The 12,094-nt window shown below is 32.8% G+C and overlaps 1 protein-coding gene across 1 annotated transcript; it reads right to left on the bottom strand.

Moving 5' to 3' along the window:
• Window positions 1-9,343: 9,343 nt before the first annotated feature.
• On the bottom strand, window positions 9,344-11,886 carry LOC110039250 (putative 4-coumarate--CoA ligase-like 8; the record flags this gene model as incomplete). The annotated part of the gene is given in 5 exon segments (XM_020744251.1): window positions 9,344-9,540; window positions 11,040-11,142; window positions 11,244-11,311; window positions 11,416-11,561; window positions 11,700-11,886. Coding segments are annotated over 5 exon segments (642 nt in total), but the record flags the coding sequence as incomplete, so codon positions are not given.
• Between the last annotated feature and the right edge of the window lie 208 nt (window positions 11,887-12,094).

Here is a 12,094-nt window from a genome sequence, read left to right as displayed (position 1 = left end):
GAGCACTAAGAGAGATATTTAAGCACAAATTTGACATGTTAATGCACAAACAACTGTCTGTTTCTTTAGTTTAATTTTGAAATTAATATTCAATTTAATATACATATAATTTTTATTTTTGAATAATTTTTCAATTTTGAAAATGAGACCAAAAAGATCTCACACATTTAATGGTTTAAATTACCAGCACCACACCACAACCAATGCTTCTATCCTGAGGAATAGACATATTTTTTGTTAGTGGGGCTCAATTATGCAAGCCAAAAAAAATCATGACATTTATTTTGTCTGCAAACCTCCTCCAAGTGGCGGTTTGAGCTGTGGTCGGGCCTAGATATGTTTTAGACGAAAGGGTGACTCAGGCTTGTTCTTGAACTATGGTAGAGTGCTCGGGAGAGGGGGCTTTATATTGAGGAAGTGGTTTTGAGGTATGGTGAAGCTTATGGGATGATTAATTCCAAGGCCGAGAAATACCCTAGATTTCAGTGGTGAACTTGAGCTCTGGTAGTGGAAATGATTAGTTGAGGATGGTGGGATTGAATTTAGGATCATTGTGAGAAGCTCTGGAAGCAATTTGACAGAGTTTCCCCAAAGTTTTCGATGCTCTTTCATTTTGGTTGTGAAGGTGGCCAATTTATAAGCTCAGCCAAGGGGGAGGATCTGGGCTGTCATTGGCCGGTGCAAGTTATCTTAGGTGAAGGGGAAATCAACACAATTCACCAATTAGGGATTGCCACATTGGATGGGTGAAATTTTGTGTTAGAGTCAAGGTAGGGGTTCTTGGTTTGCATTTTTCGACAACTAGAATGGCGGTTAAGCGAGGGGTGGTGGCTAGTTGGATCAGGGAGGTGAGGAGGATTAATGGTGATAAGCTTCGGACTTAGGAAGGCTGGTCGCATGGGTTATTGGGTTTAAGCAAAAGTGGGAGTGGTGTTTGCTTAAATTGGGGAACCATTGGTCCACGACTTAAAGTTGGGTTGGCTTAGTGATGTGGTCAGCATCTTAGGGTTTAGGGAGTGGTTGAGATAATTAGATATTTAATTAAACCAAAGGATTTGAGTTAGATTTTTTATTTAGGCTTAAAATTGGGCTTTGGTTGGATTTGAATTTTGGGCTTAATTGGTGTGGACCTGAGCCAACTGAAAGCTCAAATGAGACTTGAAATTTGTCGTGACGAATTTGGGATATGTATTTTGTGACATTGGGTTGATTATGTGGCTCAATTTGGTGAAAAACTGGATTTGGGGTTAATTTGGGGTGGTTGGCATGAATATGAAATTTTGGTTTGGAATTTGATATAATTGGGTTTGAATTTAATTATACTTGGGCTTGAATTAAATAAAATTGAGTTTGGATTTGAAATTGGATGAATTTGAAATGAATTTGATGAAAATTGGGGGTAATTTGGGAATTTAGGAATTTGGGAGTTTCGGCCAATTTTGGTAGATTTGGGGAATTTTGGGTGCAATTGGGGGAATTTGTGACTAGAATGGGTTTTAGTGAAGTTTTTTAGTGAAATTGGGGATTTTGGCAATTTTTTGAAATTAGGGGCATTTTGGTAATTTTTGGAAAATTTTGGGGTAGAAGGCCAAGGTTAGGTATTTTGGTGGAATTGAAATTGGTTGGATATGATGATCATGTCAGCCATGAAGCCATCTCCTAAAACCAAGAAATCATAGGAGAACTCATTTTGGATTCTCCACATTTTGATCCTAACCATCTTAGCCAAAGGCTAAGGGCTTGGGACCACCCACATGACTTTCTAAAAGGAAGTTAGGAGGTAGAACAAGTATGAGTGATTTTAGGGTTTTTTTTGGACGGTGTGAGTTTGATGGGTTTGAGTGTGTATGTGGTCAAGACCAAGCCACCCAGGGTTGCTCTAAGGTTCTTCTAAATCTATTAGAACTCATTCTTGAGTCTTCATATGTTGATATTAGCCATCTAAGGTGAGAAATGAGCTTGGACTCACTCGTGTTTGACTCATTTACACCCTTATTGATGTATATCTCTTTCTCTCTCTTCAATTCTCTCTCCAACTCTCTCTCTCTCTTTCTCTCACTCTTTGAATAGATTTTTCTCTCAGTAGGATTTAGTTATCTTTCTAATCTCAGCATTGAATCTTATCTCATGCCAAAATCTTTTCTCCCTCAATTGAGTATAGGATAATAGGAAAGTTAACTCATTAAATGACGTGCTCAATGTCCAACAACATTCATAGTCACCTATAGAAAGATAAATGTGCAACCATGTAATAAGAATTAAGATTCAAATCATTTGGGGGTGAAATTGGATTATGTTTGACTAATTGAACCTTTTCTGACTGGAATAATAGAGTGTGGCCTAAAGTCTAGGGTACTCAAGTTATTTTTGGATTAACAGCAGTTTATTAAGCTAGGTATAACCATAGGTTTGAATAGATTAAAGCTAGTTTGTCCACGTAAAATTATGCTTAACCTTCAATTACTCATATATCTAAATTGGTCCACAAATGGTGTAAGGCACTAATGGGGTATAGTGAGCTCATATAAACTCATGCCAAATCAAGACAATTCAATTTAATATAAATATGGTGCTAGGGGTTTCTGTTATGTTCCTTATGGTCCAAGTGAGTCAAACTAGTGTAAAATGTTTCTATTTGACTATTTTAGGCTATGTAGAGCAGGCACTATATAGAGTAGGTTGACAAGTGCTAATTAGGGCTGATTAGTTGATTATGTATCTATATAAGGTCCCTTTAGTACTAAGTAAGGCAAGCTATGTGTGGTGATAAGTTTAGTCTAAATAAGTAAATATAATATTCTTTTAACTAAGATTAGTGAACTTTAATTCTCATACAGTGTACTTTAAGATTTAAGGATCATATAAGAATAGCTAGAGATTTAAATGAGCATAACCCTTCAACAATGGGTTTAGGTAGTCACTCAATTTTGAGATCAAGAAATGCCTATATTAAGATAATAAACAAATTATTTGATGTTGAATTTAAGAATTTTGGTTAAAATTATAAAAGTAACCTTTTTAAAAAATATAAATAAATATATATTTCTATACATGAAGGAAATTTGGACTTAATTTTAGAAATATCTTAAGACTCGTAGAGCTCAATTTCACTATTTACATTGATGATCACTATAAGAAACCATTGTCACTTAGTCATCATTGTCCAATCATCTTTGCCTTATTGTTATTACTTGATCCTCATCATCTAAATATCTTTGTTTAATGTTGACCTCACTTTTGGTTGAGGTCTAGTTTTCCCTCTTTAATAGCTTAGGGTCTAGCCATATGACATTCCTGTTGACTATTCCTAGAGGACTGGAAAGGAACCATCACCATTAAAAATTTTAAACTATTCTTTGCTCACTTGAAGTTCCACATATTGGTCCTAACCTCTGACACTTAGTAGGTGGGGTCAATATAGGGAAGCTCAATGAGAGTTTCCACAAGATAGCTTGCCCTTAGGGTCAACCCTCTAGTGGTGTAGTCTTGGTTGTTTTCTCACTCACACACTTTTCACCCACTTACACTCACTTTTGCTCAAATCCCACTCACAAATCTAAATCCGGCCTACCTAGTTTTGACCCCTTAACCCTTTGGGAGACTCATGTAGATGGTCCTCTAGACCCACTAGCTATAAGCTATGGTCCAGCTAAGACCATTACATGGATGACCCAAATTAGAGGATTCCATTGACACCTCACTTTCACCAAAATACCAAACTTAACAATTTCCCCCCAAATCTACCAAATTTACCAAACTACACTTGTAACTCCAAAATTCCCAAAATTACCCAAAATACCCAAATTTGTCCAAAAGTCATGTCAAACCAATTCAGACCACCCAAAGTGCCTAAAACCTCCCAAAATTACCAAAATACTCATCAAATTGCCAAAATTACCAAAATACCCTTGGTGGCCCAAACTTTTCCAAAACCTTCAAAATCATTTTGAATATCCCCAAAACCAATTTGGACCCTTCAATTGATGTCAATTTGACTCATTTTGACCAAAAGCCACAAATTACCTTTAAAGACTCAATTACCTCAATTCACCCCAAATGTCCACCAATTTTATTCCAATTTTATCCCAATTTTCTCTAATTTCAATTATAACCTCAAATTCATCATGAACAAACTCAATTTAAACCAAATTCAAGCCCAGTTGATCCCCATTGAAACCCAATTTTAGCTCAAGTAAAAAAACCCCCAATTTGACCCAAAATTAAAATCTCACCTAATTGAACCCCAAATATATCTGATTGCCTCAATTTTGCATCATAAAATCTTAAAAAAACTTCCACATACTAAATTGAACCTTCAATTGGCCTTGTTCAAGCCCCAACTTTACTCAAAACCAACTTGGACCAAAACCCTTAATTTTACCCCAATTTAGCCATGTCTCCAACTGTCACGAAATTGAATGCCCAAATCCCAAAATTGACACCCAGTTAGTGTTAAGAACTCTTCATAACATCCCTCTAGATCATTTTGAACTCTTAATTTTGAATTGGCCCAACTCTAGCCTAACCTAAACCCAAGTCCAAGTGTTAAGAACTCTTCATAAGATCCCTCTAGATCATTTTGAACTCTTAATTTTGACTTGGCCCAACTCTAGCCTAACTTGAACCCAAGTCCAACCCAACATCCCCAAATTGATCAAATGCTGAAAACCCTCAAATTTACCCATCAAATCAATTCAAAATCACTCCAAATCTTTTCTAAACTCTTTATAACAATCATCTACACCAAGTTTCTCAATCAATTGAGTCTAATGTCATGGCTAGCTGATACACCTAAAATATATAGTGTTTTAGAAACATTTTAATACTTATTTTTGAGATATTGCACTTTAATGAAATATATTTGTGTGTTTTTATTTCAGGTACAAGTAAAAAGATGAAAAATGCTAAAGAGAGTGAAAAATGATCATATTTAAAGCAAAAATATGAAAATGGTGCAAAAGAGTTTTGCCGCCTAAACGCCAGATCTGGTGCTTCAGCGCCTGTGAAACAGAGAAGACCGTTCCTAAGCGCAGAAGGCCCCGCGCTTAAGCGTAAGAGGTGGTTATTTGACAGTTTAATTCATTTTTTTAAATTTTGAAGAGATATTTGAGGCACCTATTGGCTAAAGAGGGTTTTTATGACCACTTGAAACGAAAATATGATTAAAAGACTTGTAAAAAGGAGGCATCCCTTGGAGAATTCATCGAATTTAGACACATTTTGAAGAGTTACCAAGACATCTTTTGGAAAATTATAAAAGAAGGAAGTTGATACTTTTTGAAGGGTCCTGAAAGTGTTTGGAAAAGGGGAGTTCTGAGAAGTTCTAGAGATAGAGATTTTCAGGCATCACAAATTTACTTTATCCTTTTTATTTTTAGTTTTATTGTGAGAGTCAAGAGCGTTGTAAAAGAGAAGAAAGAGAAGAGATTCAAAGAACAAATTCAAAGGCACTTCAAGAGTTTGGTGGAGGATTTGTGATAAATTTTTATCTTTGTTTTTAAACTACTTTTGGTTTTAATCTAGATTTCTTATTGGTTTGAAAATGATTTCTACTTTTAAATTAAAGTGTGGTTTTATTTTCTCCATGGATTCTAAGTAGTTTTCTTTATCTTTATCTTTAAAATGATAAGTTAAAGTGTTTGATGAAAGTTGCGGAGAGTATTAATCTTTAATATTGGAAGAAGTTGTGATGATTTAAATCCATGTACTTCAGTTATTTCTATATCTGACCTATCTAGTTGTTAAAATTTGTTGTGAGAACATGTAACAACCGAGCTGGTATTGTCTCAGTCAACAATTGGAAAGAATTACATGAGATTGTATAAATGAGAATGTAATTCATATGATTTAGAGCAAATAAATAGGAAAATAATCTTTGAAGGGTGTAGAGTTAGAGGACTTTAAAGTGACAGGTTAAAGCCCCCAACTTAGCTTACTAGTAAGAGAAAAGAATATTATTGCTTTTATTTGACACAACATAATTTGTATACTTTCACAACATAAATAAAATCTTCTCTGCCTAGCCGGTCTTCAGAACTATTCAAACTTTAAATTAGGCAATGTTTTTTATTTTTTATAGCATCTCTAGTAAGTGAAAAAAATATTATTGCTTTTATTTGACACAACATAATTTGTATACTTTCACAACATAATTCTTATACTTATTATTGATTTATGATAATTAGAAAGATATTTTCATATAATTAGAAAGATATTTTCATAATCAGTGTTTTTTTACATGAACTCAAGTTATCTTTAGAAGTTATTATTCTTTTGTCAAAATATCAAAAATACCAAAAAAATTTAAATTTTAATTACTATAAAAATATTTATAGTTTAAGTAATTGTCTTTTTGAAGTAGAAAGTTTGTTGTTCAATAGTGCATATTGCAAATTTTTCCTGTGAGTTCGATATTCAGGTCTTAATCAAAAAAATCCTATATTACTTGATAACAATACATATACTTGTGTAGTATCTCAATATATAACAACCATCTACACTAATTTTCTCAATCAATTGAGTCCAATGTCATGGCTAGCCCAACCCAAACCCAACTTGAAGCCAAATTGATCCAAATTGAACCCATGCACCAAAATTGACCAAGCCTTGCCAAATTGATCAAGCCAAACCTTATACAACAAACTTCTGGTCCCTAGTGACCAGGCTAGACTCACCTAGCCCACCCTAGAGGAGTTATGGACTAATGGTCCCCAATTTGTCCCTAATTTAAGGGATTTCACTCATATTTGGCCTAAATTTGAAATAACTTTGCCATCATTGCTTACCCTTGGGAGTTAATCATAATTAGCCACCCCCTGACCTCCCTGAGCCAAGAAATGACTAAACCCTGGACAGCCACCACCTCAGCCGCAAAAAAAAAGTCACCCCAAAGGAGGCCCAAATGGCCAAAACCCAAAATTTGAACTCCCTAACTTGGCTCACTCCAATAGTGCGACATAAATCCTCAACCTTTTCTTTAGGCCTTTGTATGAATCTACTATACAATATAAGCCTTAACTTGTTTTACGATTTCGAGGTTGTCGTTCATTACGAGCTAAATCCTCACATCTTCCAGGCTATTTGTGCATTTGTGTGATCGTTTCAAATGGATGTAAACCCTAATTAATAAAATTGGCAGGATGAAATATTTAAATATTTCTTCTCTAAATTGACAAATTGAAACCAAACCATGGGATAGATTGAAAGTCACCAAAGTTCTCCTCAGGATTTGTGACATCCCCAAGTTCTTCTTTCTTTGGATTCCAAAAATAAATGTTTCAAATTTGTGTCATTCTCATTTCAAACATCTTTGTTCGATCTCGTTGAAAAGTTCTATCCTTTGAACTTCTTGAAGATAATATCAACTACTTGAAGATAATATCCCCTGATTCTTATCGAGAGTTTTTTTAGGTGACTTCGGATATCTAAGATGTAATTAACTTTAAGGGTTTGCCCTTATAGGAAGCTTTTCCAAACCCAGCTTATTATAAATCCTATTTAATTTTTTGATATTAAATAGGGGAACTTATCTACTTATAAATAAAATAGTTTTGCAGACCAAATGAATGTCATACATTTCTTAGTTTATTTGTTGAGCCTCACCGTCAAACCATGTGTCTATTTTTCGAGATGGATACATAGCTTAAGGTGTAGCGCTCTTTCATCTATACTATGAAAGATATGAGATCAATTGATTTCATATTTTCTAAAATTAATTATATATGTAAATTAAAATGTCCCCTCGAAGCAGGCGAACTCGAAGCGGGCGACGAGATTCCGATTCCGGCGACCGACCTCGAAGCAGGCGACGAGATTCCGATTCCGGCGACCGACAACTTCCACATGACCCTCCTAAAAATTGTGCCGACATTTAACCATCATGGCTTAGTCAATATTGATGAACACTACCAATATTCATTATTGCAAACCATAATTGTATTATTGTCATTGCTTGATTGTCATCACCTTGTTATTAGCACCCAATTACAATTTTCTTATCAATGCCATTGAACTAACATTGTCAAATTATCATTATTTGAATTTTATCACCCTCAATTATTTCTCCAATAATCTCTATTAGAAACATAAGAGACTGAGGTATTGTTCCTAAATTTGTCTTTTCCAATTTAGAGGAATAACAAGCAATTATAATACCTATTTTGTAGTGAATCATTTCCTCTAAGCCAGATCTTCTATGAAATTTTCTTCTAATTATCTGTGATGGATCTTTATATAAAACTAAGTTGAAAATTTTTCATTTTACTACTGGGAATATATACATATGCATCACATACTAGCATACATATTCATTAATACATATGCATATTTTTATTAATGATTGTGATCTTAAGTATCTATAGTGATAGAGAGTTATGTTTTAGCATTGAATAAAAATCTCTCTTACACATATAAATTAAGGGCCACTCGTAGAAGAAAAGAGTGTTTACTCATAAAAAATCCTAGAAAGAATTTCATGTACCTCTTATTTATAGATATATAACTATAATAGTTAACCTAAATATCACGTAAATATTCTCATGTAAATCATTTATATGTTGCTAATAATTTTATAAGTTAAATAAATTTAGATTCAATGAGAATATATGTATCCAAGCATGCATGTGTATATTTTAAATGGATTTTATGATATCAAATCTAGATATTTAGATAATGCATTTACAATCATGGTCATGCAATGTCCAACTCATGATGGGCACTGACATGCATGCAACACGTTATAAGTCTGTCACGTGTCTAATTAAAAATAATAAAAATAATTTTGAAAACAAGTTAATTTTGAACACGTTTGTCTCATATATTTACAGTTAAATACTAAATTTAAATTTAATAAATAGTATAAAATGTATAATTAAATATTAAATTTTGATGATCTATATTATACCAAAACAACCTATATTCATATTTTATATGCAAATTCTAAATAAAATATTGAAGATCTTTTTTATTTAATTTTAATTAAAATTTGATTACCTCTTATTTTTAATTGTTCTTAACATTTTTTTTTGGAATTTTTAGCTTTTTTTTTGTATATTACCTTGATTTATGAATAATATAATAATCATTTTTTTCCTTAAATATCATCATTTTTCCATATTTATAATGCTAAGCTCCTTTTTAGTTATTTAAAATTTATCTAATCTATGTGATTAGCTTGTATTACTTTAATATATATATATATCTAACAATAAAATTAAATAAAAAACATAATAAAAAATGAAAAAAATGAATATTGATGTATAATATTATCTTCACCAAATTAGAATTAAATTAAAAAAAAAATAAAAAAAAACATAATAATATGAAAACATCAATCAATCACCAATATATTTTTTTTTCTTATAAATTTGGAATTAAAATTAAGTGCTGGTAGTCATAATTAATTCAGAGTCTTGCTGACATTTCTGGCCTCTGATGAATGAAATCTGTGTCCTTGAGACGCCTTCTAATGATTTTTCCAGACGGTGTTCTTGGAATATAGTCCACAAACATTACCTTCCTAATCTTCTTGTATGGAGCCACCTGGTAGTGTTTGGATCAACAAAATATTAGTTAATTTCGTTTAATATAAAATAAATGTGAAATTTACATACATACCCCTCACAATTGTTTTTTTTTTTACATATCTACCAACTAAAGTTTGATATTTATACTTATACCACTTTTACTGACAAAATAAATATAATAACAGTAGTGGTAGGGGTGTAAACGAGCCGAACATGAGCGAGTTCACGACAAAGAGTTGTTTTGACAATCATAATCACGTAGTCATAAGTTGTTAAGGATTGGGGCAGGATTTAAAACATCATTTGAATCTAATTTAATATTTTTTATTCTATTTTCTTCATTAATACTTTTAATTGATTATAAATCTTTGTAGTCTTATATGTCAATTAAATTTTTTAAAATACTACTCATCAAAGATATATACATACATACATAGAACAAGAACGAACAAATATTTGTTCGTGTTATTCGTGTTCAGCTCAAACGAGCCGAGCACGAGCTTTTTAACGATCCGAACACGAGCTGTCCGCGAACAACGAGCCGTTTTGACAGCCCTAAGTAATAGTGTGAAGTTTTTGGTGTGTTTATCAAGGCCAAAGTTTGCAAAATAAATATACACATATACAAAAGAAATTATAAGTGATAAGAGAAATTTTTTTGGTATTGTAAAATAGTAGTTAAATTTTTTAATAAAATATAAAAGAGAAATTTACATGAATACCGCATAATTCTTATGTTTTATATAACTAGCTTCTAAAGTTTGATATTCACACTATACCATCTTGATATTATAAATGTTAGCATGAAAAAAAAAATGTCACTTTTAAATTAAGCTCTAATAATCTTATATGGAGACTATTTCAATCCCAATTTAAAGAGTTCGCAAACTATTTTGTCGCTTCTATAAACTCTGTGACTAAAACAACTCTACGTAAACAGTCGGGAACCATTTTGACACTTTACTCGAATTTTAAATATTTCAAGTGGTATGCACTTAAAAATGAGACTTTAGATTTCAACATGCATGAAAGGGTATGTTTGGGGCAGCTGTAGCTTATTAAATAATCTGCTGATAAGCTAGGTGCGGTGACTATTAAAAATTTTTATTTTTTTGAAAAAACCAGACTGTTGCCAATAAACTGTCACTTCACCTAGATAAGTGCAGTGTGGAAACACTATTTTCAGCTTTTTAAAAACGCACAAGCTGCCAAAATGCAGTTTACCAAAACAGGCCAGGTGCGTTTTCAAAATGCCACAGCAACAAATAAACTGCCCCAAACGGGCCCTAAATACATAAGAGTTGTGTGCTTTATGTATTTAATTGAAAAAAACTTTTCTTCGCAAATAGTTTATAAAATCTATGCAGAAGATAAAAATTTCTTACGTGCGAACTCTGCATGCATGCAAACTTCGTGTTGTACACATGTTATACAATAATGCACAACAATATTGTACATGAAGCCGGCATACATACAGACCCCGCAAGCAATATTTTCTAGTAAAAGAGAAATAACCTTGTCTTCCATGAAAGCAATTACTTCATCCTTCTGCAGCTCAAAACCTGCCTTCCTCACCACACAAGCCATAGGGATCTGTCCAGCCTCCTCATCAGGAAACCTAAAATATTCAATATAAATTAAATAATTAAAATAATTTGTTAAATTCAATATGAAAAAAAAAAAAAATCAGTAAAATTAATAAATCATTTAATTACTCACGGTATCACTGCCACATCTTCGACTGCAGGATGGGTTGATAGGATTTCTTCCAGCTCTACTGGAGCAACCTATTTTTTTTTTTAATTTAAAAATTTTTAAAAATATATAATAAATTAAAATATGAATTTAATAATTAGTAATTAGTGGAATATTAATTAATTAATAAGCTAACCTGATAAGCTTTATATTTGATTAGCTCTTTAATTCTATCAACCACGTAGACCAGCCCTTCGTTGTCTATATAACACAGATCGCCTGTGTGAAGCCATCCTTGTTCATCAATGGCGACAGAGGTAGCTTCTGGGTTGTTCAGGTAGCCTGTGTAATATAATAATTAATTATAATATAAAAATCTCTTGCTATTTTCATTTACATATCTACCACCTAAACTTTACTTCATATATATTAATGAAAATTGCATAAATTGGTGCAAAACAAAATTCATCATAAAAATACCTTGCATGACTGGAGGTCCCCTTACACATAGCTCTCCATGCTTGTTTGGTGGAAGAGATTTACCAGTGCGAGCATGAACTATTTTGGCCTCCACAGATGGGATCAGCCTGCCTATTGAAAGGTGTAAATTACCTTCCAATCCATCACAAAGTGTTATGGGTCCGCTACTTTCTGTTAGACCATAGCACTGAAAGATAACAGCAAATTTTATCATTATTATTAAGAGGATGATTAAAAGTCAGTTTGTAATTTGATGCGTGCGATGTGAAAGAGAGAAAGTATTGCGTATGTCAACGTATATACAGACAGGCGGTCAAGATGATGCGTGCGATGTGAAAGAGAGACAGTATTGCGTACGTCAACGTACATGCAGATAGCCGATCAAGATGTTGCTT

This window comes from Phalaenopsis equestris, unplaced genomic scaffold (genome assembly GCF_001263595.1).
Source record: "Phalaenopsis equestris unplaced genomic scaffold, ASM126359v1 Scaffold000002, whole genome shotgun sequence".
Lineage (NCBI taxonomy): Eukaryota > Viridiplantae > Streptophyta > Magnoliopsida > Asparagales > Orchidaceae > Phalaenopsis > Phalaenopsis equestris.
This window is presented reverse-complemented; position numbering and strand designations above follow the sequence as displayed.